This window comes from Mauremys reevesii, linkage group 14, assembly GCF_016161935.1.
Source record: "Mauremys reevesii isolate NIE-2019 linkage group 14, ASM1616193v1, whole genome shotgun sequence".
In the NCBI taxonomy this organism is placed as follows: domain Eukaryota; kingdom Metazoa; phylum Chordata; order Testudines; family Geoemydidae; genus Mauremys; species Mauremys reevesii.
The window spans coordinates 14764687-14791812 of record NC_052636.1 but is presented as its reverse complement, the minus strand read 5'-3'; the positions used below and the strand labels follow the sequence as shown (position 1 = coordinate 14791812).

Below are 27126 nucleotides of genomic sequence, written 5' to 3'. Positions count from 1 at the left end.
TGCACACACACACAGCCCGTGTGTACACACACACTGCTCTGTGCAAACACACACACACAGCCCGTGTGTACACACACAGTGCTCTGTGCACACACACACACACACACACAGTGCTCTGTGCACACACACACACTGCTCTGTGCACACACACACACACAGTGCTCTGTGCATACACACACAGCCCGTGTGTACACACACACTGCTCTATGCACACACACACACACACAGTGCTCTGTGCACACACACACACAAAGGCCCTGGAGGGGTGTGGGGGGGGCATGGACGGACAGACAGAGGGGTGTATATGGGGATGGATGGACAGAGAGAGGGGTGTGTGGGGGTGGATGGACGGACAGACAGGGGTGTGTGTATGGAGATGGATGGACAGAGGGGTGTATATGGGGATGGATGGACAGAGAGAGGGGTGTGGGGAGGTATGGATGGACAGAGGGGTGTGTGTGGCAATGGATGGACAGACAGAGGGGTGGGGGGATGGATGGACAGACGGGGTGGGGATGGATGGACAGAGGGGTGTGGATGGGGTGGTGGTGGATGGACACAGACAGAGGGTGTGTAGGGATGGATGGACGGACAGACAGAGGGGTGTGTGTGGGGATGGATGGACAGAGGACAGAGGGTGTGTGTGGCGATGGATGGACAGACAGAGGGGTGGGGATGGATGGACAGACAGAGGTGTGTGGGGTGGATGGACAGACAGAGGGGTGTATGGAGATGGATGGACAGAGAGAGGTGTGGGGGATGGATGGATGGACAGACAGAAGGGTGTGTGTGGCGATGGATGGACAGACAGAGGGGTGTGGGGGGGATGGATGGACAGACGGACAGAGGGGTGTGTGGGGGGATGGATGGACAGACGGACAGAGGGGTGTGTGTGGCGATGGATGGACGGACAGAGGGGTGTGGGGGGGATGGATGGACAGACGGAGGGGTGTGTGTGGGGATGGACAGACGGACAGAGGGGTGTGTGTGGCGATGGATGGACGGACAGACGGAGGAGTGTGTGTGGGGATGGATAGACTGAATGCCGTGCATGGGGACAGCCAGTCGTGCATGGGGATAGCCAGTCGTGCACGGGGACACACAAACGTGCGTCCGTGGGGACGGGTAGATTTCTCCTTATTCGAACATCTGCCAAAAACCAAAATTTTCCCACCGAAAAGTGGGACAAACGTCTCTTTGCTTGTTTGTTTTTTGTCAACCTTTTTTTACACGGGGACCAACCCCCATTTCCCGGCCGGCTGTACTTGTGATCCCGTAGGGGGCCCTCCGGTCACGTTTTCACACTGTTCTCTCCTTCGTCATCGAGCCCAAGGCCAACGGGGACCAATGGGATGGCTTAGTGCCAGAGCACCACCCTACCCCAGTGCCTCCCAGCGGTGCCTGGAGACGCACCAGGGCGAATTGGTGACGCTAGGCGACGCCTGTAGTTATGGTCGCCTGGCTTTCCCCGCCGTGAGACCCTGTTTTCGGTTTCCTGGAGCTTTGTCCAAATGTAATCGTTTGGGGTGACATTTTCCAGGCCTCCGGCTGAAATTTGGGGTGGGGGAACGTTTCAGCTAAAATGGATCAGTCGGAAGCATAGAGACCGCCCTCCTACCCCGCCACGCGCTGCTAGAGCGCCCCTCATGGGACCATAGAGTCCTCTCTCTCACACCCGTTCAGGCCTTGGAGGACCGTGGCACACGGGGGTGCTCGGGGCCTAAGGGATTGTGGGATACGGGGTGCTCAGGCCTAGGGGATTGTGGGATGCAGGGGCACTTGCGGCCCAGGGGATTATGGGATAAGGAGGTGCTTGGGTGGATTATGGGATGGGGGCCAAGGGGATTGTGGGATATGGGGGTGCTCTGGCCCAGGGGATTGTGGGATATGGGGGGGCCAGAGGGATTGTGGGATATGGGGATGCTAAGGCCCAGGGGATTATGGGATACATAGGTGCTTGGGGTTTATGGGAAGGGGGGGGCAGGGGATTATGGAATATGGGGGTGCTCAGGGCCCGGGGGATTGTGGGATACTGGGGGTGCTCTGGGCCCAGGGGATTGTGGGATATGGGGGGGTTCGGGCCCAGGGGGATTGTGGGATATGGGGAAGCCCAGGGGGATTATGGGATACGGGGGGAACTTGGGGCCCAGGGGATTATGGGATATGGAGCAGTGGCTCGGGCCCCATTTTCCCCATATCCCATAATCCCCCCCGTGCTGGCGTGGGGAGATTCGAACCTGTGACCTGAGGTGCCCGGGGGGAGGGAGAGGGGATTGTGTCCCAACTGTCATTTTTGGTTGACATTCCGGCGCAGCCAATCAGGAGACTTGGGGAGAACGACAGGGGCGGGCCCTCGGCCTGTGATTGGCAGGCGTGGGCGTGGCCTAGCCGTCGGGCGTTTCCCGCCCTCGATCTCGGACAGGCAGAGGCAAGCGGCTGAGGGGAGGGGGCTCGCACCCCCAAACGTTGGTCAGAAGAGAGAGGCGCCTCCTGATTGGTCAACGGGAGCAGACGGCGGCCTCGTGATTGGTGAAGGGGCGGGGCCAAGGCTCGATAGGGGCGTCGCCCTCGGATTGGAAGGACCGGCGCTTGCGTAGCGATTCCGTCGCCGCCATTGGCTCCCTCCCCCCCCCCACCCCGCTCTCCTCGTGCTCCCACCGACGCCTCCCGATTGGCCGCCGGGAGGGCGCGCGCGCGCGCCCGCGCGCCGAGCCAACGCAACGCCGTCCACGATTGGCCCCGCCCCCCACCCTCCTCCGCTTCCCATTGGCCGCCTCCCGCGGGGACCCCCGTCCTCCGATTGGGCCGCGGGCTCGCGCGGATTGGTGGGCCGGGCGCGCCCCTCCCCCTCTCCCTGCTGGCCGCGCCTGCGCGCGCGCTGAGTGTGTGTGTGTGTGTTCGCGCCGCGGGGGCGGCCGCTCGCGCGCGCTCGCTGCGGTCTGAGGCGGCGGCGGGTCGGGTCGGTCCCGGCCTCACGGTGGCGGAGCCGGAGCGGCCCGGGGCGCCTCCCATCCCCCCCCCGCTGCGGGGCTCCCCCCAGGCCGGGCGGCTCCGGCCCGCGGCAGGGCCCGGGCCCTCCCCGGCGGGGGCGGCGGCCGGGCCCATGGAGGGCTGCCCGTGGAGGTGCAGGGCTCCAACGGGGCCTTCTACAAGGTGAGGGGGAGGTGCCGCGGGGGCGGGGCGCGGGGGCTGGGTGGGGAGGAGGTGCCACTGGGGTTGGGGGAGGGGGTGTGAGGGTGCGGGGGGAGGAGGATCGGGGAGGTCCCGTGGTGGGGTAGATTGGGGAGGGGTTGGGGCCAGGGGTATGAACGGGGGGGTGGAGGGGGGTGATGGGGGCACTGGAGGTCCCGCTGGGGAGGGTGCTGGGGGCGAGGGGGTGAGGGTGGGGGAGGAACAGGAGATCCCATGAGGGGGTAGGGGAGAGTGGGGGAGGGGTTTGGGGTGGTGGGGTAGAGTGGGGAGGGTTTGGGGCCAGGGGTATGAAGGGGGTGTAGAGTGGAGGGGGTGATGGGGGCACTGGAGGTCCCGCTGGGGAGGGGCTGGGGAGAGGGTGTGAGGGTGGGGGAGGAACAGGGAGATCCCATGAGGGGGCTAGGGGAGAGTGGGGGAGGGGTTTGGGGCCAGGACTATGAAGGGGGGCACGGGAGGTCCCACTGGGGGCTAGGGGAGAGTGGGGGAGGGGTTTGGGGCCAGGGGCATGGTGGGGGGGGCAGTGGAGGTGCCACTGGGGAGGGGTCTGAGGGTGGGTGGGTGGGGGAGGAACAGGGAGGTTCTGTGGTGGGGTAGAGTGGGGAGGGTTTGGGGCCAGGGTTATGAAGGGGGTGTAGGGGTGGGGGGTGATGGGGGCACTGGAGGTCCCGCTGGGGAGGGGCTGGGGAGAGGGTGTGAGGGTGGGGAGGAACAGGAGATCCCATGAGTGGGGAGGGGTTTGGGGCCAGGAGTATGAAGGGGGCAGTGGAGGTGCCACTGGGGAGGATGTGAGGGTGTGGGGAGGAGATCGGGAGGTCCCGTGGTGGGGTAGATTGGGGAGGGGTTTGGGGCCAGTGTGTAGGGGCACGGGAGGTCCCATTAGGGCATGGGGAGGGGAGGCGTGGGAGGTTCCACGTGGGGAGGGGGTGTGAGGGTCGGAGGGGAGGAGGAGGAGGAGGAGGAGGAACAGGAGGTCCCATGCGGGGGTGGTATGGAGTGGGGAGGGGCCGTCATGGGGGCTGTGGAGGTCCCTTTGGGGGTGGGGAAGAGAAGTGGGAGGGGAGCGTTGAGGTCCCATGGTGGGGAGGGGTTGGGGCCAGGGGTATGGTGGGGGCACAGGAGGTCCCACTGGGGGCTAGAGGAAGAGAGTGTGAGGGTTGGGGTGAGGAGGAACAAGGAGGGGTGCGGTAGAGTGGGGAGGGTTTGGGCCCAGGAGTATGAAAGGGGGCATGGGAGGTCCCACTGGGGGCTAGGGAGAGTGGGGAGGGGTCTGGGGCCAGGGGTATGAAGGGGGCATGGGAGGTCCCACTGGGGCTGGGGAGAGTGGGGAGGGTTTGGGGCCAGGGGTATGAAAGGGGGCAGTGGAGGTCCCACTGGGCGATAGGGGAAGCGGCTGGGAGAGGTGTGAGGGTTGGGGAGGAGAGGAACAGGAGATCTCATGGTGGGGTAGAGTGAGGAGGGTTTGGGCCCAGGAGTACGAAGGGGGCATGGGAGGTCCCACTGGGGCTAGGGGAGAGTGGGGAGGGTTTGGGGCCAGGGGTATGAAGGGGGCAGTGGAGGTCCCACTGGGCGATAGGGGAAGCGGCTGGGGGAGAGGGTGTGAGGGTTGGGGGAGGAGAGGAACAGGGAGATCTCATGGTGGGGTAGAGTGGGGAGGGTTTGGGGCCAGGAGTATGGTGGGGGCATGGGAGGTCCCATGTGGGAGTGGGGAGGTTCCACGGGAAGAGGGTGTGAGGCAGGGGAGAGGAGCAGGAGGTCCCAAGGTGCGGGGGTGTAGAGGGGAGGAGGGGTTGGAGGGAGAGGCATGATGGGGAGGGGGCAGGGAATGGGCAGGTCCCACTGAGGGGCGTGGTAGGGTGGCTGAGGGAGGTTGGGTGCAGGGGAGCAGGGAGGTCATACAGGTGGGTATGGAGGGGGACTGGAGGCTATGGGGGTTAAGAGAGGAGTAGCAGGGGTGTGGGGAGGGGAAGGTGGGTGATGGGCTGAGGGAGGTTCAGAGGGTGGTGGTGGGGTGAAGCAGAGGAGTCAGGTGGGGGCTATGGAGGTAATAGGGTGCAGAGGAAACATAATGGGATGGGGGTTGGTGTAGGCAAAGGGGAGGTAAAGGTGGGGGCAAGGAAGGGGAGGCGATGGGGTGAGGCAGAGGGGCCGGGTGGGGGAAGGGGGAGGTCTGTGGGCAAGGGAGGGGTGTGAGGATGGAGGGAATGGGGGTGTGGCAGGGGTGGGGGAATAGGGGCATGGTGGGAGAGGGGGGGAGGCAGAGAGGGTTGCGTGCGGGAGGGGAGAGGTATGGGTGGGAGGTAGTGGGGTCTGGTGGGTGGCAATGGGCTGGGGAGGTAATGGGGTCTGGGAGGCCTTGGGAAAGGGCGTAAATTGTGGGCAAGTGGGTGGTATGATGCGGGGCTGAGGCAATGGGGTTATGGTGGGGGCAGTTGGAGGAGGGGCTTATGATGGGGGCTGTGGGGGGACCGGAGGTTACGTGCCTGTGGGTTTATGATGGGGGGATATGATGTGGGAGGCTTATGGGGGGGCTGTGGGAACATGGTGCTCTGGAGGGAGGGGAGGTAATTTGGGGTATGACGTGGGGGATTATGGGACAGTAACTGGGGAGCGGGGCTATGTGGTTGGGGGTCGTTTAAGGGAAAGTGAGGAACCAGGAAGGTTTTGAGGCACAGAGTGGACTAGAGGGCTGTAACTGGGGGTAAGATGTGGGGGGAAGGGGGTATGTGGGGGCTCACAGGAGGACATGAGGTATGGGGGGATTGGAGGAAAGATGTTGGGAGAGAAGGATTCTGGGGGGAGAGGCTGGGGTGCTTGATGTCCCCTGGGGTGTGACTGAAGGATCCGGGACTCTGCATAAATCTGTAGGGACCTGTGGGAGGGGGGATGGAAGCCCCCCCATTCATTAGCAATGAGGATTTCTTCTCCTAGGGATCCCATGCAGCCTCTTACAGGGTCGCTGGGGATCGGACGCCCCCTAATATGGGGCGGAGGGTCACTGAGCTGGGTAGGCATCCTTAGGATAGCGACCCTGCTTCCCGATCCTTTTGGGGGGCCCTGACTGTGAGTGGGGCGATCAATACCTGGAGAAGGGCGCCGGTGGGGGGCTGAGAATGCAGTGTCACTGTGGGGGTGGGGAATCCCAATGTAGCCTGTGGTGCATTGTGCCTACGTCACCCTTATCTCTAAGCTCCACATAGGGGGCCCCCCTCTTTCCTCCTTTCCCTCTGCACCCTAGAAGTCTTGCGTTTGCGCTGGGGCTCTTCCATCAGGCTCCCCTTTTCCCTCTCCACGTTCCCCAAGACAACTCCCCTTGGCTCCTTCTCAGGTGCGTCTCAAAAGCCCAGCCCCGCCTCCGAAACCCAGACATCACAGGGGTCAGAGCCCCCTTCCAGCACCCCGGCAGGGTTCACAATCCACCACCGGGCAGTCGGGTTGTGGCGAAAGGAAAAGGGGGAGGCCTGGGACGCTGTCCGCTAGTAGTTCCTTGCTGCTAGAGCGCCGCAGGCAGGTGGATGTGTCTTGTGCGGGGACCCAAAATCACTTGAATAGCAGAACCTCCTGCCCCCCCTCCCAATTTCTTATGCCTAATCAATTGCTACATCTTGATTTCTGACGCGAGATCCCTTGATGACGTCAGGTTGCGCCCCGGTCTATGTTTTTTGTGAGGGGACTGGAAACCGAGGATTTGAGTTCTCTCGCCTGGTGGGGAGAGAAATACCGTGATTTCCCCCTCCTCTCTAAAATGTGGGTCGTACCCACCTTAGAGAGCCTTGAAATCAGGGTTGGGCCCCATTGTCCAGCACTCAGTCATAGCAAGCACAGTCCCTTTCTAAATAGACCGAGCATAGGAGGAAACCCGCCTCTGAGCAGTGAGGGGATTTGCCCAAACCACACATCAGGGTGGTACCTCCGAGTCCACTTCCTGCTGGCCCTTGCTGCCTCGCAAGTGTAGCTTTTGGGCGTAATTCGCACGTGGTGGCTGGTGTCGATTTTATTCAGGAGGGGCTTTCCTTTACCGTCCCGGAACAAGGTGGGAGAAGGGTTTGGCAAGCTGCGTGATTTTCGCGTTTGAAGGCTGAGAATATCGAAGCCTGTAAAATCTCTCCGCGGGCTCCTAAACCAAAGGCGACGCTCAGATGCCGTTCTTCGCCGGAGGAGCGTGCTCTCGAGCGCCATCTCATCTTGCGGAGGAGGGTGGTGTAAACGTATGACCCTGTGTAAACCATCAAAACATTGCCACTGGAACCTTGGTGGGTATTCCTGTGTCTGCATCGGACGCTGGTGCCTGATGGGTTAACGTCACTAACTTAAGTCCAGATCCTCCAAGGGGCCAGTGGACGTTGGGAGGCTAAATCCCTTTGAGACTCGGCCTTGTTTCTCAGAGGCAGAGCCCGTTGTTAGGTGGGCACCTTTCTGATTTGAGGTATTAGATTTGTACCGAAATCTGCTGTTCCCACAGAGGGCCTGGCATCGCAGTTCTGGACGGTCGGATCCCCTTATGCTATGGGCTGACCAAACACAGGAAGAGGCGTCCCTGCTCACAACTGAAACCGACCAGCCAGGAAGGATTGTGATTCCCAGATGGGGAAAGGGAGGCTCGGATTTGGTGACTTGCTTGTGGTCGCGCAGCAGGGTCTCTAACCCCGATTCCTTTCTCTTGCAGCAGCACCCAGGTTCAGGGCCTCTGTATACAAACATACGTTGGTTGTAGGGCAAAGCATGAGGATTGATTTCGATGTACTTTGCAGCACTGAATTCTTACATCCTTTTGGCTTCCCATGCCTTAGTGGACCACAGGAATTATTTAAGTTTATGACCGGCTTCGACTGTTCCCCATTCGTGCTGCCTTCGCACAGGCTATGGATCCGGGTAGTGATATCGGACAGTCTTGTTTCCTGCAAGCTCCTCTCGGAGGCGGGTTTAAATACGCCGATGACACGAGTTTCATTACAGAGTACTCAGGATTGAGGAGTCAGACTGGCCAATTAGCCAGGCAGACCAAACCCTACAATTGTGCACTTCCGGCACCTCCGTGGCAGAGCAGCGGCAGGAGACCCTCTCGTGTCGTCTGAAAATCTGGTCTCCTCATTGAAGTGCTTTATAGTTCAGCTGGTGAAGATGGTCTTGTGGTAAAAGCTGGAGTTGGTTTTGGTTCCTGCCTCTGCCACACACTTTCTGCAGGACCTTGAGAAGATCGCTTTAATCTCTGGGCATCTGGGAAATGGGGCTATTTCTTCCTTTGTCCTGTCTGTGCAGAGCACGCACTCTCTCTTACTATGTGTATGCCTGGCACAGCTGATCTCTAGCCCGATCTCCGGTCTCTGACAGGGGCTCGTATCAGCTGCTTTTAGAGGCAGGTGCAAGAAACCCTGCAGCCTCCAGATAACTGCCAGGAGAGGTGGTCTTACAGACCCTGCATCCTTAGAATCAGAGAAGATCAGGGTTGGAAGGGACCTCAGGAGGGATCTAGTCCAACCCCCTGCTCAAAGCAGGACCAAACCCAACTAAATCATCCCAGCCAGGGCTTTGTCCAGCCTGACCTTAAAAACCTCTAAGGATGGAGATTCCACCACCTCCCTAGGGAGCCCATTCCAGTGCTTCACCACTCTGAGTGAAAAAGTTTTTCCTAATATTCAACCTAAACCTCCCCCACTGCAACTTGAGACCATTACTCCTTGTTCTGTCATCTGCCACCACTGAGAACAGTCTAGATCCCTCCTCTTTGGAACCCACTTTCAGGTCGTTGAAAGCAGCTATCAAATCCCCCCTCATTCTTCTCTTCTGCAGACTAAACAATCTCAGTTCCCTCAGCCTCTCCTCATAAGTCATGTGCTCCAGCCCCCTCATCATTTTCGTTGCCCTCCGCTGGACTCTTTCCAAGTTTTCCACATCCTTCTTGTAGTGAGGGGCCCAAAACTGGACACAGTCTCCAGATGAGGCCTCACCGATGTCGAATAGAGGGGAATGATCACATCCCTCCATCTGCTGGCAATGCCCCTACTTACACAGCCCAAAATGCCGTTAGCCTTCTTGGCGACAAGGGAACTGCTGACTCATCTCCAGCTTCTCGTCCACTGTAACCCCCAGGTCCTTTTCCTTGCTGTTGCGATTATGGATGCTCATGTCATCTGTATAAATGTCCAATCCTGGTAACTCTTGGCATCAGCAATATCATGTGGCGGCGGGTTCCACCGGCTAAAGTTTTCCCCATTTCCTCCTAAGCTGGTCTCTTGCCGCAAGACCGTCATGGTGACAGCTGGCCCAGCGTCCCAGTGCCGTCATGTGTGTTTCCTTCATGCTCTTGGCTGTAATAACCTGTCCGGTCTCTTCCCGAAGCCATTGTGGTTATCCCTGTCTGATCTTGTTCCACTGAGATTGCGGATGTGGCATAATGTGACTTAGGGTCATTAAACCAAGACTGGCGCCCCATGATGCTAGGCGCTGTGTGTACCTATACAAGACAATTTCTGCCCTGAAGAGCTCCCAGTCTCAATAGACTAGCTAGAGGGGTGATTATTTTCCCTGCTGCACACACGGGGAGCTGCGTCTCAGACTGGTATTCGTGTTTTAATATATCCGGCTTTTCGTCGGTCAAAGCGCTTTACAGAGGCGGTGTCAGCATCTTCCCTATTGTAAAGATGGGGAAACTGAGGCCCAGATGGGGTAAGTGACTTGCCCAAGCTCACCCAGCCCGTCAGCCCCACATCCAGGAACAGAACCCAGGTCTCCGGTGCTCTATCCGCCAGTCCAGTGTTTTAGCCACAAGCCCAACCTCACTTTGTAGCCCCGGACTCCTCGGCTTGGACATGCGTTGACTCCTTTCTGACCCGTCTTAACAGTAAATTTTGCCCAAAAACTGACTACCAGCAAGTTCAACAGGGTTAGTGATGAAAGGTTGTCTACAGCTGCAGCCCTTTTCGAACAGGTCATGGGGAATTGGTTTATGAAACCTGTTAGGACAGTTGCTCTTTCCCGTATTCAGATTGTGAAGCAATGAATGCTTCAGAAAGCGAAAGGCCGGGAGACTATCGGGTGCAATTGACGCTACCCCTCAATATTTACTTTCCTGTTTGCTCCAAAATCAAATCATGTTGAGGTTAGCAGCTTGAAGCAAAATATTTTGAAAAACATCTTGATTTTGGGCTCCTATGACAGACCTAGCTTGTGTTAACTGCCGTACAAACGTCACAATGAATTTACCATCTATTTGACATATTTTATTTTTATGGCCCTTCACAGCTTTTAATATAAGGTAGGACTAGAATAGGTTAGTCCACTAGATGAGTCTTAGTACCCAGTATTTTCTCCCTTTGAAGGCACTTATACAATGTAATCATGTCGTCTCTTGATCTTTTTGGTAAGTTAAACAGCCTGAGGTCTTTACATTTCTCAGTACAAGGCACGTTTTCCAGTCCCTCTTCTCTGTACCCTGTCAGTTTTTTTCAACAGTCTTTTTAGAAGAATGAGTGTCCATCATATGAAAATGGTGGTGGGGGGGGGGGACCTGAAATCACCCATCATTTTGGTCCAAACCCTATGTCCACTTTGATTGCAAATCTCAGTCAATTTCCTGTCCGAACAGTTGCGAGGAAAAAGACAGACTGTCCCTAGTCTGGCTAATGCTGCAGGTCATGTTTCATAATTGAGTAACTTGGAGAGGGGCTTGTCTTTCGTTCAGGGCAGCAACGCCAGGTTGGTTCATTTCATGGTTGATCCTAATCTGTTCCGTTAACAGATTCTCCTAGGTTAGCATTTTGCTGTTGTGTCGAAGATTTCAATCGAGTTCCAGTTGAAATTTGCTTTAGCTTTAACAAATGTTTGTCGTGTGTCTTTTGCAGCCCCGGATATTTTGGATCTAAGCTTTCCATTAAATTAGAACAAGATGTCAGGAATTTTAGCTCTTGGGATGTGTTTCTTTCCTATATTGGAAGAACGCAAGGATTGACCCGTTGTAGAAACCTGTACCTTCTCTCATGTCACCTACCCAGCTTTCTCTCTGGCCAAGTCATTCCGTCTCTGTGCCTCATTTGTCTATTTGGGATGCACATCCTTTGTTTGCCTTGCCAATTTAGATGAGGTGGTCTTCGGGGCAGGACTGTTTCTTCCTAGCACACCGAAGCCCTGATCTTAGTAAGTGCTGCTGTAGTAATATCCCTGGGAGTCTGCAGACTAAGATATCCAAAGGGTTCCGCACCTCCATTTGACATTTTTTAGGGGTCGACAAATGAAAAAAGGTTGGAAAACCACTGTGATACGCAATCCGTTGTTTGCTTCTAGGTGTGTATTGTGCAAAAAGAGTAACTTTCAGGTGCTTTCTGCGACGGTCTGTAGCTTTCTTATACTTTCTTACGGTGTAAAAAAGGTAGATTTCGCATCAAACCCTCCACAAATTTCAAAGCACGATCGGCCCATCTGTTTTTAATCTTGGATCATCTATTGTCCCTGGGAGTTAAGAATCAATTGTGTTGGGGTTTTTTTTCAGAGCAGACTTGCCAGCTTTATCTCATCTTCTAGTACTTCCTCATCAGCCATGAGTTGCCACAAGAATCTGCACGTGCTCTCGATTTTTATTAACCAAGAGGCTTTTAAGGGACAAACTTGCCTCTCTGAAACTGGGGTTGTGTTAAGCACCGACACGTGTTCTCCAGGGTCTCAGGAAGGAAATAACTTTTTCTTAGTAACATCTGGCAACGCTTTGCGCGGGTCCCTGGTTGTAGGAATTTGAGGATCGGTGCCGTCCTCAGGAAACAGCGAAGCAAAGACGCGAATTGGATGTCTGTGAATAGCACCAGACGTGCGGAAAAGGCGAGAGCGATGGGATGTTGCAGGACTGTAGTAACCTGATCTGGGCCAAAGAGGGGTGTGGTATTGTCTCCGCTTCGCCACAGGGCTAATTTTAGACCTGTCTTGCCCCACGGAAAAACAGTCGAACACCAACAAGGGTCTGGCATCAGCAGGTCTGCAGATCAAAGGTGTAAAAAAGTCTTCATGGGCTAATGCTCTGCTTAGAAAGGGGGAAGGAGGGCTTTTTTTCCAGCGGACTTGCTGCTTCTGCCGTCCCTCCCTTTCACGCATAGGGGGTCTCTGATTCCCGGCCGACTTCCGTTCCCGTTTAAGGTGAAGGATCTCTGGAGTCTTGCGAGTGAGAGTTGTTAAGATTTCCAAGGTTATTTCCCGCTCCTAAACCTCCCTTGCTGCAGATTAAGCCCGTTGCTTCTTGTCCTACCTTCAGTAGACATGGAAAACAATTGGTCCCCGTCCTCTGTAGAACAGATTTGAAGACTCCTATCAGGTATTCACCCACCCGCCCCTCCAGTCTTCTTTTCTCAAGGCTTAAACATGCCGAGTTTTTTTGATCTTTGCTGAGGTTAAGTTTTCTAAACCCTTGATCGTTTATGGTGCTCTCCTCTGGACCCTCCACATCTTTCCTAAAGTGTGGGCACGCGGAATTGGACACAGCACTGCAGCTGCGGCCCCTCCAGAGTGGGACAGCTATCTCCTGTGTCGTCCCTGTTAGGGTACAGGTTTGCCCGTGGTGCGTCAACGTGCTCAGGAAGGAATTGTTCTCCTCGAAGCACAATTGGCTAGACCTATTCAGGGTTGGGTTTTTTTGGCCTTCCTCTGAAGCATCAGAGATTGGCCGCAACTGGAGACAGGACACTGGATGGGGTGGGCCAGTGCTTAGAGGGTAAAGAAAGGCCTTTCTAGTGGCGTGGCTGGTGTGTTTTGCTCCTTTGCTCGGGCTCTCACTGATCTCCACGTTTAGGGTCAGGAAGGAACTTTCCCTCAGATCAGATTGGCAGGGACTTTTTGTGACGGGGGGGTGGGGTTTGCCTTCTGGGGTCAACTGGGTATGGTTTGAGCATTGGCCTGCTAAACCCAGGGTTGTGAGTTCAATCCTTGAAGGGGCCATTTAGGGATCTGGGGCAAAAATCTGTCTGGGGATTGGTCCTGCTTTGAGCAGGGGGTTGGATTAGATGATCTCCTGAGGTCCCGTCCAACCCTGATCTTCTATGATTCTAATCATTTTCCTGCCGTATTAGGGGCCATGGTCACTGGTGGCATTTCGGCCTCTGCTGTTCTCTCACTGAGTTTAGTCTCCCGAGGACTGATATGCTTCGATTAAGCTAAAACTGGGCTCAAGGTTAGGGGTATGCGGGTGGGTTTCCGTGGCCTGCATTAGATCATACAGCCTAACGCCCCTGCCTGGCCCTCAACTCTGTTAAACTATGACAATCCCGCTTTCTGTATGGTGACTTCTCTGAGCGCAGAAGGCTCTTCAATCCTACAGACTAAAGTGGAACAGGATCCGATGGCTGGAAGCTGAAGCTAGACACATCAAACGGGGTGCAGGTTTTTAGCCCATCAGGGTCATTACCCATTGGAGCAGCTTCACGGGGTGGGCTGGTGTACATGGGCCGGTCCCTGAGATCTCGCTGACCCAGTTTAGGAAGGCAGCAAAGGTTGAGAAACACTGGACTCGATGACTGGTTGAGGTCCCTTCCAGCACTGCGTTTCTGTTTCTGTGGTGGATTTTGTCCATCTCTTGGAATTTTTAAATTGAAGTATAACTGGGTTCAAAAAGGAGCTAGATCAGTTCATGGAGGACAGGTCCATCAATGCCTGTGAGCCAAGACCGTCAGGGATGCAACCCCGTGCTCCCTAAACGTCCAACTTCCAGAAGCTGGGGATGGATCACTCGAAAATGCCCCCATTCTGTTCATTCCCTCCTGAAGCATCTAGCACTGTTCCCTGCCAGAAGACAGGATAGTGGGCTAGATGGACCATTGGTCTGACCCCAGTATGGCCGTTCTTACGAGACGGAATATCTTTCTAAAAGAGATGTTTTTAGTCCAACCACAAATGTGTTGGGATGGATGGAGGAATCGCTGGCTGAAATTCTCAGCTGTCTGCTGCACAGGAGGACAGACTGGAGAAAGATTAAGACCGGAAGGGATTGAACAAATGCTGACCGTGGCTAGACGGGTGGCGAGTGGAGGCTACCGGGCGTGAAGCACCAAGGTCTAGTTTGCCCTCCCCTCCTTTGGTCCATAATTTCCCCTGATGTCTCCTCACAGATTGTGAGCTGCACAACAGATCTTTGTGGCTAGACGGGACCACTAGACATAAAATACAGGAAGCCAGGCTATCTGGGGACTTCCGTACTGAGGCCAATCATTTGTGGTGCACTAAAGCATCTCTTCCGGAAAGACAGCCGTCCGTTCTCGATACAAAGACCTCAGGAGGCGAAGAATCCACCGCCTGGGACTTTGTTCCGGTGTTAATCGCCCTCACTGTTTGAGTTTGTGCCTTTTTTTTAACTTGAATCTGTTCGGCCTTAGTTCCTGGCCGTTAGTTCTTGTTCTGCCTTTCCGTGCTAGGTTACAAAGCCCTTTAGCTTGGAGAAAATATCAGGTATTAAACACCACAATCAAGTCACCTATTTAATCTTCTCTAGTCTTCAGTCTCACTTATTTTCCAGGTTTGGAATAATTTGTGTGGTTCTTTGCTGTCCAGCGTTCAACCTTTATTTGAAAAAGGTGGATGCAAGAATTGGACGCGATCTTGGTCTCTCCGAGTGACCCTGATCTTGCAGGGTTTGAAACTTGTCTGGTTAATAGAGCCAGTGGCGTGAAACCTTTGCTTAGTTTGTTTAATGGGCTCTCAAACCGGGGGTCCTGGCCACCTGGAGAAGGATGTGGGAGACTAGCAGGACATTGTTCCTGTTCTCCATGGCTAGAGATGGGAAGCACCTGAAACTTTCATGGACTGTCCTGAAACTCTCTCTCCTGTTGCAACATAGGGTTGCTGCCTGGGAAAGACTGAGACACGCTGTTTATTTTAGACCCCAGCGGGTGCGTTGAGAAGCGGGGGGTGGGGGCGTGTGGGCGCCGAGTGGAAAGTGGAGATAAAATGTGCCACTTCGGTATGAGAGGGGAGCTGATTTGCTTCACGCTGAATGAATGATAAATGAGACGCCGGTTGCCAGTCAGTTGGCGAACTCGGGAATGAGACTGACTCCGTATATAGCCTCAGGCACAACTGCATTTAAAGGGGACCGGCCTGCCTGCTTCAGACAAATATAGACCTGTTGCTCCTAGAGGATTTAATTACCATCTCTGGATTGGGGAGCAAATGTGTGGTGGGGGAGGGGGGTTGATCAGTTTCTCTGGTTAGATCTAGGAGCCTTGTGGAGCGGCTCCCGACCCTGCTCCCCAGCTGGAGCTCGAGGTCCGGCCTAAAACGGCTGGCAGGCTGAATCCGGCCCACGGGCTGTAGTTTACCCACCCCTGGTTTACAGTCTGGGTGTTGAGACAACAGATGGATCCAGTCAAACGGGGGAGTACAAGGAAACAGGGAGACGATATTGAGTTTGAGGGGTGTGGAGGAGGTTACGTTCGTTTTTTGGGGGGATGCGTACAGAGAGCTCCATTGGAGAAAGCGCAGAGGGGTGCGTTGGAAGTTGGCATTGGGGGCTGATTGGAAGCGGGTGTCGGCATCTTGATAGCAAATGGCTTTCACGTGGGAAGATCCCATCTCTAATGCAGCTATCTCAGCGGTATCCGGGGTAATATCGGCCTCTGTAATAACTCGTCCAGGGAAATCATTGTTCTTGCTCGAGTCCCGCTTCCCTGACCTTTAATGTTTGAACTCTGACGTCAGGGTTGTCTGATGCCCTGTTCAGAGTTAGTGCAGGAGTTCCTGCGTGTGTTGGTGCTGCTCCGATTCACCGGTTGTTTTCCAGCACTTAGGAGCATTGTTGTCGACGGTTGGCATCTTCTGCATGACTTCCAAAACTTCCGTCTCGCAGGTCATGCTTTACCGTTCCCAACGGTGACTCCCCCTTAAAGGCCAGCGCGTCAGAAAAGGACCTGGCGTGAAACGGGTCGCGTTTGGGGCTCTGTATTCAGAACAAACGAGAGGAAAGCTAGCTAGGGGGTGGGGGGAACCGAGGCACGGACGGTGAAGTGGCTTTCCCTGAGTCCGAGCTGGGAATCTAACCCAGCCCGGAGTCTCAATCCAGAGCCTTAATCATAAACCCGTTTGAGTGGGGTGGGGTGGGGGAGCGTCTCTCCAATCTGTTCACCCGTGCAAGCGAGGCATTTGTGTCCCTGGTATCGGACTCCACATGAGTGTGTCCAGAAGGTGTTGACTGGGGGGTTTAAAGCAGCAGGAAAAGGGAATTGGCTCTGGATTTTGTAGTCCCTATAAAAAATAAAATGATAAATACTGTACTTTTTTTGGTTTTGTTTTGGGCAGTGTTTAGTGGCCCATCTGGGATGAGGGCCCCATCCTACATAACACAGAATATATTGTAATGCCTTTCTGGATATCGACGGTGGTGCCTTATCTGGAGATGACCTTAAAAAGGAGGTGGCAGGGTTAAAAGGGGGTTCAGAGAAGGGCAGTGAAAACGATCGATAGCCCGGCTAACCTCTTGCGTGAAGAGAAATTAAGGCCCGTCAGCTCACTAGCCATCACCCGCCACCGAATCCCGCTGTCCCCCCTGTGTGGAGCCGATGCCCTGGATTAGACTAAAGCGTAACAACCCTTGGGAGGTCCAAGTGTCGTGTGCCGCAGGCAGAGAATAGGAGCTGACTGAGGGGACCCCAGTGCCCAAGGCAGGGAATTAATTGATGTACCCAGATTATCCTAGCAAACCTGCCCCCTCCCCCAAGCTGAAGAGGGAGGTGAAAGCCCCCAAGGGTCTGCAACGCAATCACTGGGGAAGAGACAGTAGAGCGGGGGCGAGGCCAGGAACTTCGAGTCCGAGTTTGTAAGGCCAGGAGGGGTTTTATTCAGGAGCGCAGCCCGGCTCCGGCCGCGGACGGGTCTCGAGGCTTTTCACGGCGTGCTAGCTGCGAGCAGGCAGCTGTTGGCCGGGGCGGGCGGCGGTGTCGGGAGAGCGTCTCTCTCGGCGCCTGTTCGCCCCGTCACCGGTTGGACTGGCGAGGCATTCTTGTCCCTGGCCTCAGACTCCAAATGCAGAACGAGATCGCCTCTCCCCAACCACCACCACCACCACCGCACCTTGCAGAGTCTCCTGGGAGACGCTGACGGCCTGATTCGGCAGGAAGTCCAGCGCGCCCAATCTAAAACCCTAATCGCTGTGCGGGGGAGGGCGGATGGTTATAAATGGAGCGCTGGATTGATACCATCTAGCTCGTAGCACTTTTCCTTACTAGACTTCAAAGCTCTTTATGAGGGAGGTCAGGGTTGTCGTACCCATTTTACATACGGGGAAACTGAGGCACAAGTGGTTTGAAAAGGATAGCAGCATAGGTCCCCCATATTCCCTCTTGAGATCTGGGGGACCCCAGCAGCTGGGGTGTGTCTGCATGGATGAAGCAGCAAGTCTGCGATGCCTCCTCCCTGCACACCACTCTGTGCTGGGATGGGGTTGGTTGGGGGGAGCAGTGCTGCAGGGCTCGGAATTGACACCCCATTGAAATGCACGGGACGGTTCCCCTTGCTGAGAGGGATCGGTTCAGGCTCTCTGCAAACTCAGGCAGCCTGGCAGAGTCAGTTATCTTGGGGCAGTTCACCCCTCTCCGAGTTACTGTTTCAGGCAGACGTCGCTGTGTCCGTTACACTCCGGTCACATTTTCAGGTGTTTCTTCACAACCGTGAGAGCTAGAAACTTAATTTTCTTTAAAAAAAACGAAGCCCTAGATGCTGCTAAAATCACTTGACTCCAGGAACCAGGGCTCTGGACACGCGGCTGTAAGGCTGAGATCTTCATTCTGCGCATGGGTGGTGTGTGGCTGGCTGCAGTTACAGCAGTTTCTGCTTATTAGCCACCCCGTGGGTGCATGCAGAAAGCTGCAATTATCCACCGATCCCTGCCCACAGCCTCCCCGTAATGAAGTCGTTACTATCCGGGTTTGCTGTCAAAGGGAATCTCCCGCCTTTGAGGATCTCATGCTTTCTTCCGTTCTCCCTCCGCAGGGTTTTGTGAAAGATGTGCACGAAGACTCGGTCACGATCTCCTTCGAGAACAAGTAAGTCTCCGCCGGGGACCCCTGGCGGGAGGGGGCGGGCCTGGGCCTGGGCTCCGGTAGGGGTGAGAACGGAGAGACGTTTTCAGACCCAGGCCGTGAACGGTCGCAGGGCCCAGTCCTACCGCTCTGCATCTCCTTTGAGCAACTCTCAGCTGTTTGCTCTGCGTCGAAAAGGGTTAGGGTTAGGCCGAGTCGGTGGCAGACCTGGGGATAGAACCCAGGTGTCCTGGCCCCCCTAGTCCCTTCCTGTGACTACCCATTAGACCCCCGTGCGCCGTCCAGAATTGGGGGATATCGTCCGGGGGTTCCTGACTCCCAGCCCACCGGCACTAACCCACTAGACGATTCGTTCCCAAACTAGGAGGGGGTGAAGAAATTCCAGACTAGCCCCTGCCCCCCCTATCCCCCCTCCCTTGCAGCTATGGCACGGCACGGCTTGCACTCGCCCACCTCCCAAGCTTTCCAATAAGCCAGTCCTGGCGCTCTGAGTGGCCTGGTAGGGCGGGTGGGGAGCGGGGCGGTTGGATAAGGGGCAGGAGGTCCCGGGAGGGGCAGTCGGGGGACAAGGAGCAGGGAGGGTTGGGTGATGGTAAAGGAGAGGTGGGGGGCGTGAGGGGTTCTTGAAAAGGGGGCGCGATCCCTGCTGCCACTTCCCCTCAACGGCAGGCGGGAGGTGTCCAATCATCTATTCAGCTCGTTAGCGGGACGGGCGTGCGCGGGACCTGGGCGCGCCGCTTGCGGGGCGAGCTGTGGCTTTTCTCGTGCCAGCGAATGGATGGGAAAACTCAGCCCTGCGCCGCTCCGTGGTGGGAGGGTTGTCGGCGGGCGGCTGCAGGGCCGATGGGCACCTCACCCGACCCCGCTGGGGTGGAAATGCCGGGATGCCACAGTCCCCGCTTCAGACCCTAAATAAAGCTCCTGCACTCAAGGTATCTGACACGGGGCCGTGAGGCCCGGCATAACTCGCAGGCTGCCGCTTTTCCAAATTTAGCTCCCGCTGCGTGTGGCATGCGACTGGAACTGACTCACTCTTAATCAGCCAGCCGCCCGCCCCCGGCAATGCCTCCGGATTGGCAGCCGTCACTCTGCCGCCTGGCGGGATGATGTGGGTCGATGGTCGGGCCGCGATCTCAGGGCCGCTCTGCCGTCCGCGGGCAGGAATTTCAGAGCCCTGAAACGCAGCTTGGTAGGTAGCTGCGAATGCAGCTGACATGGCAGACAGGCCAGCCCGGAGCAGCGGCCACCTCTGGGATGTGCCGTCTGTTCCGCCGGCACTGCCGCGCCGCGATCCGTCATTAGGCTCTCCCGTGGTGTAATTAACCATGCAAATCCCAGCGTCATTAACCTAGCTGGGGAGATGACGGCATGGTCACCAGTTCTGCTTCTTGGCTGGGATTCGGGGAGGGGGCTGAGCCGCGTCGATCCGAGCAGGCCATCGAGCGCGCGCGCGCCGTTCCTCAAATACCTCGGTGGGCTGCGGTGTCCTTACGGGGTTTCCAGCGGCGTTGCTGAGCAGGTGAAATTTCCCGGCCGAGACAGCTGCAGCCGCCCCGCCTCCCGACAGCTGTTCCCGGCTGAAGGCCTCTGGTTTCCAGCTCCCAAACACGCACACGCGTCGCCCTGACCGGGGGCCCCCGGGTTCAAGTATTGGGGGGAGGGAGAGCTCAGCGGTTTGAGCATTGGCCTGCTAAACCCCGGGTGGTGAGTTCAGTCCTTGAGGGGGCCATGTTTTGGGCTGATGTTGGTGGTTGGACGGGGGCCCACGTAATGCAGTGTAGACGCTGGAGCCCCGGGTCGGGACAGTTCCTAACCCGGAAGGGGGTTACAAATGCGTGTAGACAGCACCAGCCCTGGGAACCCAGATTCAGACTAGTGAGAAGCTGCAGTGTCTTGTGCCGAAGATACACGGTGGCGTTCAACGTGTCTCCGTCCCAAATACGCCGCCTGAGTCGCAAACAGCCCCGGGCTGCATTGGGCACCTGAGTCCGCGCCGGGAGCAGCTAATTGCAAACGTACATAAACGAATCGTTAAACCAAACGGCGAGGCGGAGAGCCGGAGTGGCGGGACGTTCAGCTGGGTTTAGCTGCAGGGGAAGTTTCTCCCCACCCTGTGTTCGGGGCCCCCTTGGTTGCAAAATCCAGCTCGTGGCCGCGTGCCGGATGCCGTAGTGCGGTAGCGTCTCGCATTCGCAGGCTGGCCGAACACCGATCAGAGAGAGCTCGCGATTGATGTAGGCAACGATCCCAAAATTGCCGGGGCGAGGGCAGAAAGGGGGGTTCTGAAGCACTCTGGGGTCTTCTCCCCACTTTCTGAAAGGGGGAACGACCCTTCCTTTGTGCAGAGATGGTGAACTCTCCCGGGCAGGGACTGTCTCCGGCCGCGTGGGTGCCCGGGGCCTGGCGCTGTCTCTTCAGCGTGTTCAGGAACCGTCTTGCCGCGTCCCCCGTCATATTCCCAGTCTGCGGCGCCACCTACAGGCGAATCCGATCTCGGTCTTATGTCTCCTAACAGCTGGCAGCCGGAGCGGCAGATCCCCTTCGGCGACGTACGGCTCCCCCCGCCCGCCGACTACGATAAAGAGATTACCGAAGGGGATGAAGTGGAGGTAGGGGTGTGCTTTTTGGTGGGGGGGGGCGTAGAGGGGTGCCACCGTGAGCCCGCTATCCTCACTGGGTCCCCCGCTGACCACATCCCTGTCTCTCTAGGTTTATTCCCGAGCCAATGAGCACGAGCCGTGCGGCTGGTGGCTGGCGAGGGTCCGGATGATGAAAGGAGACGTAAGTTTCTGAGGATTTTTCTGCCACCCCCCCACCCCCCACCCACACACACATCCCCGATCGCTCGCATCTGTCCCAGAATCCTTTGTGCCAGCTCCTGGCGCTTCGTGGGCCCGTTTTAAGCCGGCCCTCGAGCCCGAGGGTGGGGCTTGCCCCGCTCCAGCCGGGGAGCAGGGTCGGGGGCCGCTCCACGCGGCTCTCAGAAGCAGCGGCATGGCCGCCCTCCGGCTCCTATGTGTACGTGCTTGGCCTCAATCCTATCCAGTGGCAGAGAGTTCCACAGGCAATTCTGTCTGAAAACGACGCGTTGCACGTGGTCGTCCCGTCTCTCCCCCACAGCCCAGCCCATCTCTCCTCCCCACCCCAGATCCCCGGCTCTCACCCGATCTCTCTGTCCCCACCCCTCAGTTTTACGTCATCGAATACGCAGCTTGCGACGCCACCTACAACGAAATCGTCACGCTGGAGCGGCTCCGGCCCGTCAACCCCAACAAAGTGGCCACCAAATCTAGCTTCTTCAAATACACCATCGCGGTGCCGGAGGACCTCAAGGAAGCGTGAGTGAGACGGGAGGGGGGGGGGCCTCCGCGGCCTTGCACGGAAGAAAATCGCTAGCTTGGCTTTTCCTCCGTGGTGAAGGACACTGGCCAATCCAGTACTGTGGAGATCTGGGTTCTATTCCCGGCTTTGCCACAGACCAGACAGATCATTTGGCTTCCCCTGGTCTCCGCTCACCCCCGTCCCCTCTCCGCTCAGGTGCTCCAACGAAAACGTGCATAAAGAATTCAAGAAGGCGGTGGGGGCGAACTGCATCTTCCTGAGCGGCGCCAGCAGCGAGCTCTTCATTCTGGTGAGTTGGAGGGGGGGCGGCGCCCGTCGGAGATCGGGGTGGGCCCGACACTCCGGCCTGCTTCGGAGGAGCCTCTTTCAGGCTCACGCCGTTGTTGGGGGTCAGGAGGGAATCGGCGGGGACCCTTGGGGTGGGGGGTTCTCGGCCCCGCTGCGACCCTCTGTAATCAGGGCCGGCTAGATTCTGCCGATCTCTGACACCGCTCGTCTTCCTCCCCCCCTTCCCAGTCGACGAACGAATCCACGGTAAAGCGGGCGTCGCTCCTGGGCGACATGCACCTCCGCAGCATCCGCACCAAGCTCATGCTGATGTCGCGGAACGAGGAGGCCAACAAACACTTGGAGGTGAGGAACCCCGGCGTCCGGGCGACGGGCCGCACCCGAAGGGGCGGGGGGTGGGGGATAGGCGCCGCGGGGTAGCGCGCCTCTGGCTTTCTCGCCACACGGGCGCCGCGAGGCGGGGAATAGGGGGCTTCCCCAGGGATTGCCCGGCCGGTCGCCTGAGCCAGGCTGCGGGGGTGAGGGGGGGGTCGGCGCTGCCCCCCCGGCCGCTCCGTTGACTCCCCGCTCTGCGTCCCAGCGCTCTTTCTCTCCCCAGACGAGCAAGCAGCTGGCCTCGGCGTTCCAGGAGGAGTTCACCGTCCGCGAAGACCTCATGGGGCTGGCCATCGGCACCCACGGCGCCAACATCCAGCAGGCCCGGAAGGTGCCGGGCGTCACCGCCATCGAGCTGGACGAGGAGACCTGCACCTTCCGCATCTACGGGGAGGTGAGGGCTGGGCGGGGCTCCGGGAGATGGTGGGGCCGGGAGCCAGGACTCCGGGGTTCTCGCCCCGGCTCCGTTACGTGACCGTCGTCTCCTCCCCGCAGACTCCCGAGGCGTGCAAGCAGGCCCGGAGCTACCTGGAGTTCTCCGAAGACTCGGTTCAAGTCCCGAGAAACCTGGTCGGTAGGTGTCACCGCTGCCACCGCGCTCCGGGGGTCCGGCGTTCGTGGGGCCTCCCCCGGGTAACAGGGGTGACTTCCCTCGTGATGGGGACCCCGACACGTAACCGCGGCACCGCGCTGGAGCGGGTGCTGCAGCGGGAAGTGGCCTACGAATGAGAGTGACCACGTGTGCGCCGAGAAGCTCGGGGTGCCAGCCGGCAGAGGGCACCGATGTCCAGTCGGGCTCCTTGCGTTCACCAGCACGATGTCCCGTAAGGCCTCGAACGAAAGCCGGCGTCGCACCGGCAGTCGGGGGGAAAGTCCCGGGAGGCTGGTGTGGGTCCGGTCAAAGCGGGGGGGGACCCTGTCGCTTTGGGAGCTGGGCTTTCTGTGGGGCTCACCTCTCCGCTCGCCCCGCCAGGCAAAGTGATCGGGAAGAACGGCAAAGTGATCCAGGAGATCGTGGACAAGTCGGGAGTGGTGCGGGTGCGGGTGGAAGGGGACAACGACAAGAAAAACCCCCGAGAGGAGGTAAGCGGGGGCGGGTTGGAGTGGGGTGGGGGGCGGCCGGGGGGCGGCCGTGCCGTGACCGGATCTCCTCTCTCCTAGGGAATGGTCCCGTTCATCTTCGTCGGCACGCGGGAGAACATCAGCAACGCGCAGGCGCTCCTGGAGTATCACCTCGCCTACCTCCAGGTAACTCCGGCTCTGCCGAGGACGCGCTCCGAACCGGCTCGCGCGCTCCGCCGGGGACGCCGGCCTGAGAATCAGCCGGGGAGGGGGGTCAGTGTGGGTGTCGCGCGGGCGTGACCGTTAATCGGTTCCCCCGCTTCTTGTGCCTTCCTGGTTTCCCGCACAGGCAGGTGCATTTACTTATTCCTCCCCCCCCATGTGTGTGCGATTTGCTTTTGTTTCCCCTTCCTGTTCTGAGGCTGCACTTTCGCGCCCCACCCACACACCATCCCGCCCCAACAACCTGTCCTGAGGCTGCAATTGCTAATTGGAATCTGCGGTGCATCACTAATTGGTTCCCCCCTGCTGCCTGCATGGGTGCAGCCATTAATTGGTTCCCTGCCCCAAGATAACATGGGTGCAGCTGCTAATTGGGCCCCCCTTGCAGTGCAGTCACCAATTGGTTCCCCCTGCTGCCCTGCATGGGTGCAGTTGCTAATTGGTCCCCCCCTTGCAGTGCAGTCACTAATTGGTTCCCCCTGCCCGGGCAAGACACTTAATGGGTTCCCGCCCGTTCCCCAGGAGGTGGAGCAGCTGCGCCTGGAGCGGCTGCAGATCGACGAGCAGCTGCGGCAGATCGGCCTGGGCTTCCGCCCCCTCTCCAGCCGGGCCGACAAGGAGCGGGGCGGCTACGCCACGGACGACAGCACCTCCTCCTCCCTGCACGGCACGCGGACGTACGGGGGCAGCTACGGCGGGCGAGGCCGCGGGCGCCGGGGCCCCAACTCGGGCTACGGTAACATCTCTCCTCCTTCACGGCGGGGGCGGGGTGACGGACGGGCCACACCCCAGAGGTGGCTGCATTTCCCGGGCGATTGTGTGTCCTGCCCCTCCTACAGCTTTGGGGATCCCCCCCACCAACAGTGGCTCACATGCCCCCCCCCCCTTTCTCTGCCCTCCCAGGTACCAACTCAGACCTGTCCAACGCCTCGGAGACCGAGTCGGAGAAGAGGGACGACGGCGAGCGAGACCCGCGCCCCGAGGACAGCCGGAGGCGCCCGGGGGTGGGGCGAGGGCGGGGGCCCGCCCCGGCACCCCGAGGGGGCGGGAGCAGCAAGTACAACAGCTCCTCCATCAGTTCAGGTGACCAGGTGTCGCTGTTAAATAGCGGCTGTGCCCCGCCCCAGAGGTGGCCGCATCTCAGCGCCGGGCGAGGGGTCCCTGGGTAACCGGCCGCCCCGCCCCAGAGGTGGGCACATCTCAGCGCCGGGCGAGGGGTCCCCGGGTAACCGGCCGCCCCGCCCCAGAGGTGGGCGCATCTCAGCGCCGGGCGAGGGGTCCCCGTGTAACCGGCCGCCCCGCCCCAGAGGTGGCTGCATCTCAGCGCCGGGCGAGGGGTCCCAGGTAACCAGCCGCCCCGCCCCAGAGGTGGGCGCATCCCAGCGCCGGGCGAGGGGTCCCCGGGTAACCGGCCGCCCTGCCCCAGAGGTGGCTGCATCTCAGTGGTGTATAACCAGATGCCATGTTCCAGCACCCTAACTCAGAATGAAGGGGAGTCCGGTTGGGGGTGGGGCTGGGATCCCGGACTCCTGGGTTCTCCGTGCTGAAGTCCGTCCCCCCCCTTGCACCCCCAGTGCTCAAGGACCCGGACAGCAACCCCTACAGCCTGCTGGACAACACGGAGACGGACCAGACGGCCGACACCGACGGCAGCGAGTCGCAGCCCGTCAGCAACCGCCGCCGCCGCTCCCGCCGCCGCCGCACCGACGACGACGCCACCATGATGGACGGCGCTGCCGAGTCCGACAACATGTCCGTCAACGAGAACGGCGTGGGTGAGCGGGGGGGGCTGGGAGCCCGGACTCCTGGGTTCTCTCCCCAGCTCTGGGAGGGGAGGGGGGGCTGGTGGGTCAGAGCAGGGGGGCTGGGAGCCCGGACTCCTGGGTTCTCTCCCCGGCTCTGGGAGGGGAGTGGGGGCTGGTGGTTAGAGCAGGGAGGGCTGGGAGCCCGGACGCCTGGGTTCATCCCCATCTCTGCTCCCTGCTTTCTCAGAGGACGAATCGAAGCCTCAGAGACGCAACCGGAGCCGTCGCCGCCGTAACCGTGGCAACCGCATGGACGGCTCCATCAGCCGGGACCGGCAGCCAGGTACGGTGGGTCCGGGCCCAGCTCTTGCTTCTGCTGCAGCCCTGAACGCCGCTGTGTGGGGTGTGCCGGGGGGGGTGGGTGGGGGGCAGGAGCTGCCCTGGGACCCCTCCCTGCGCCGGGTACGGGCAGCGGGGCCCCATTTCCGGGACGGATTGGGGGGCGTGGCCAGAACTCCCCCGCGTTAGAGCAGCCCTGAGGCTGCTCCGGGCTCGCAGGGCTCCTGGGTCCCATCCCCGCCCGTTGGCGTTCTGCCCTTGCCGTGTCGGGGGGGACAGCCGGGGGGGGGCGTCGGCAGCTGTCCCCAACTCAGCGCCCGCTCCCTCCTCTGCAGTGACCGTGGCCGATTACATCTCCCGGGCCGAGTCCCAGAGCCGCCAGCGGGCCCCGCAGAAGGAGCCCCGGGAAAAATCCACCGAAGATGACACACCGCGACAAAAGGTAGGGGCGGAGCCGGCGGCGGCGGGCGGAGCCGGTGGGCGGAGCCTTGCCGGTGGGGGGCGGAGCTTCTCCCCCACCCCTCTTGAGACCTTCCCCCTTCCCCTGCAGGCGGAGCCGTCCGGCAAGCTGGCCGCCCGCCCGTCGGAGAACGGCGAGGAGCCGGCCGCCATGGTGAACGGGCTGGCGTAGGCCCCGCCCCTGCCGCTTCCCGCGCCCGCCCTGCCTGCGCCCTCGTTCACCGCGCGCCCGCCGGCCTCTCGTTAACCAACCGGTCCCTCAACGAGCTTGCCGGAGCCAGCAGCCGAGCTCTCGCGGCTCGCTAGGCGCCGACCAATCAAGAGACAGGCAACCGGATTCGTGCCGGGGCAGGGGGGGGGGCGCGCCTCCCCCCTCCCCGGCAGTAAAAAAAAAAAATAATTAATTCTCTCTAATTGTGTGTCCGTTTTTGACGACTCCGTTCCAGCCGGGAAAGGGAAACCGGAGCGAGGATTTTTTTGTGCCTTCTGAACGCGCGTCGCTCCCCTTCCCTTGGGTTTTTGTTCCGGTCCGTTTCCCTCCCGCCCGGTTCGGTCGCGCAACGATTTCGGCAAAGGGGGGGGCGCCGCCGACGCGCCGTTTATCCCCCCCCTTTAAAAATCGGAAGGTACCGCGGGGGGGATTTTTGGTTCCAGGCAATACAACCACAGCAGGTAATTTTTTTTTTTCGTACACTGTGGCAGACCGAGGGGGGGGGGCGCAGAGAGGGTAGAGCCGCGCACGCCCCCCCCCCCCAGTGTTGCTTTGCCGGGAGAGGGGGGGTGCCGGGGAGGGGGGAATCGAGCTGTGACGGTTGAGAGGTTATTTATTTTTCACTGTACAGTATTTAAAAGAGAATAAAGAACCAAACTCGTACGCAAAAAGCTGCTGTGTCTTCCCCTCCCTGCCCCCCCCCCCGGGAACGTGGCCGGGGAGGGGGCAGAAAATCACCCCCCCACACAAACCCGCTCTCCCTCCTCCCCCCCCCCCGAGATCTTCAATAAAGCCACCGAAAAGAACCGTCGGCTCCGCGCCCTTCACTCGCCGCGGGGGGGGGGGGGCACCTGGGGGTCATGGGTTCACGCCCGAATTAGCCCCCCGTTCG

The 27126-nt window shown here is 58.9% G+C and overlaps 1 protein-coding gene across 1 annotated transcript; it reads left to right on the top strand.

Annotated features, from left to right (window-relative positions):
• Positions 1–3057: 3057 nt before the first annotated feature.
• Positions 3058–26437, top strand: FXR2 (FMR1 autosomal homolog 2). Its single transcript, XM_039499893.1, has 17 exons — positions 3058–3153; positions 18142–18194; positions 20707–20800; positions 20901–20972; positions 21381–21529; positions 21729–21822; positions 22050–22166; positions 22420–22590; positions 22692–22770; positions 23170–23279; positions 23358–23444; positions 24003–24216; positions 24384–24563; positions 25055–25255; positions 25473–25568; positions 25900–26006; positions 26115–26437. Exons 4-17 carry the CDS (start codon positions 20958–20960, stop codon positions 26193–26195), a joined length of 1701 nt encoding a protein of 566 aa, XP_039355827.1. The 5' UTR covers positions 3058–3153; positions 18142–18194; positions 20707–20800; positions 20901–20957; the 3' UTR covers positions 26196–26437.
• The last annotated feature ends 689 nt before the right edge of the window (positions 26438–27126 follow it).

Coding starts and splice junctions, on each gene's coding strand:
- FXR2 (XM_039499893.1), top strand. Junction 21,530..21,728: donor CCGGAGGACCTCAAGGAAGC/GTGAGTGAGACG, acceptor CTCTCCGCTCAG/GTGCTCCAACGAAAACGTGC. Junction 25,256..25,472: donor CGTCAACGAGAACGGCGTGG/GTGAGCGGGGGG, acceptor CTGCTTTCTCAG/AGGACGAATCGAAGCCTCAG.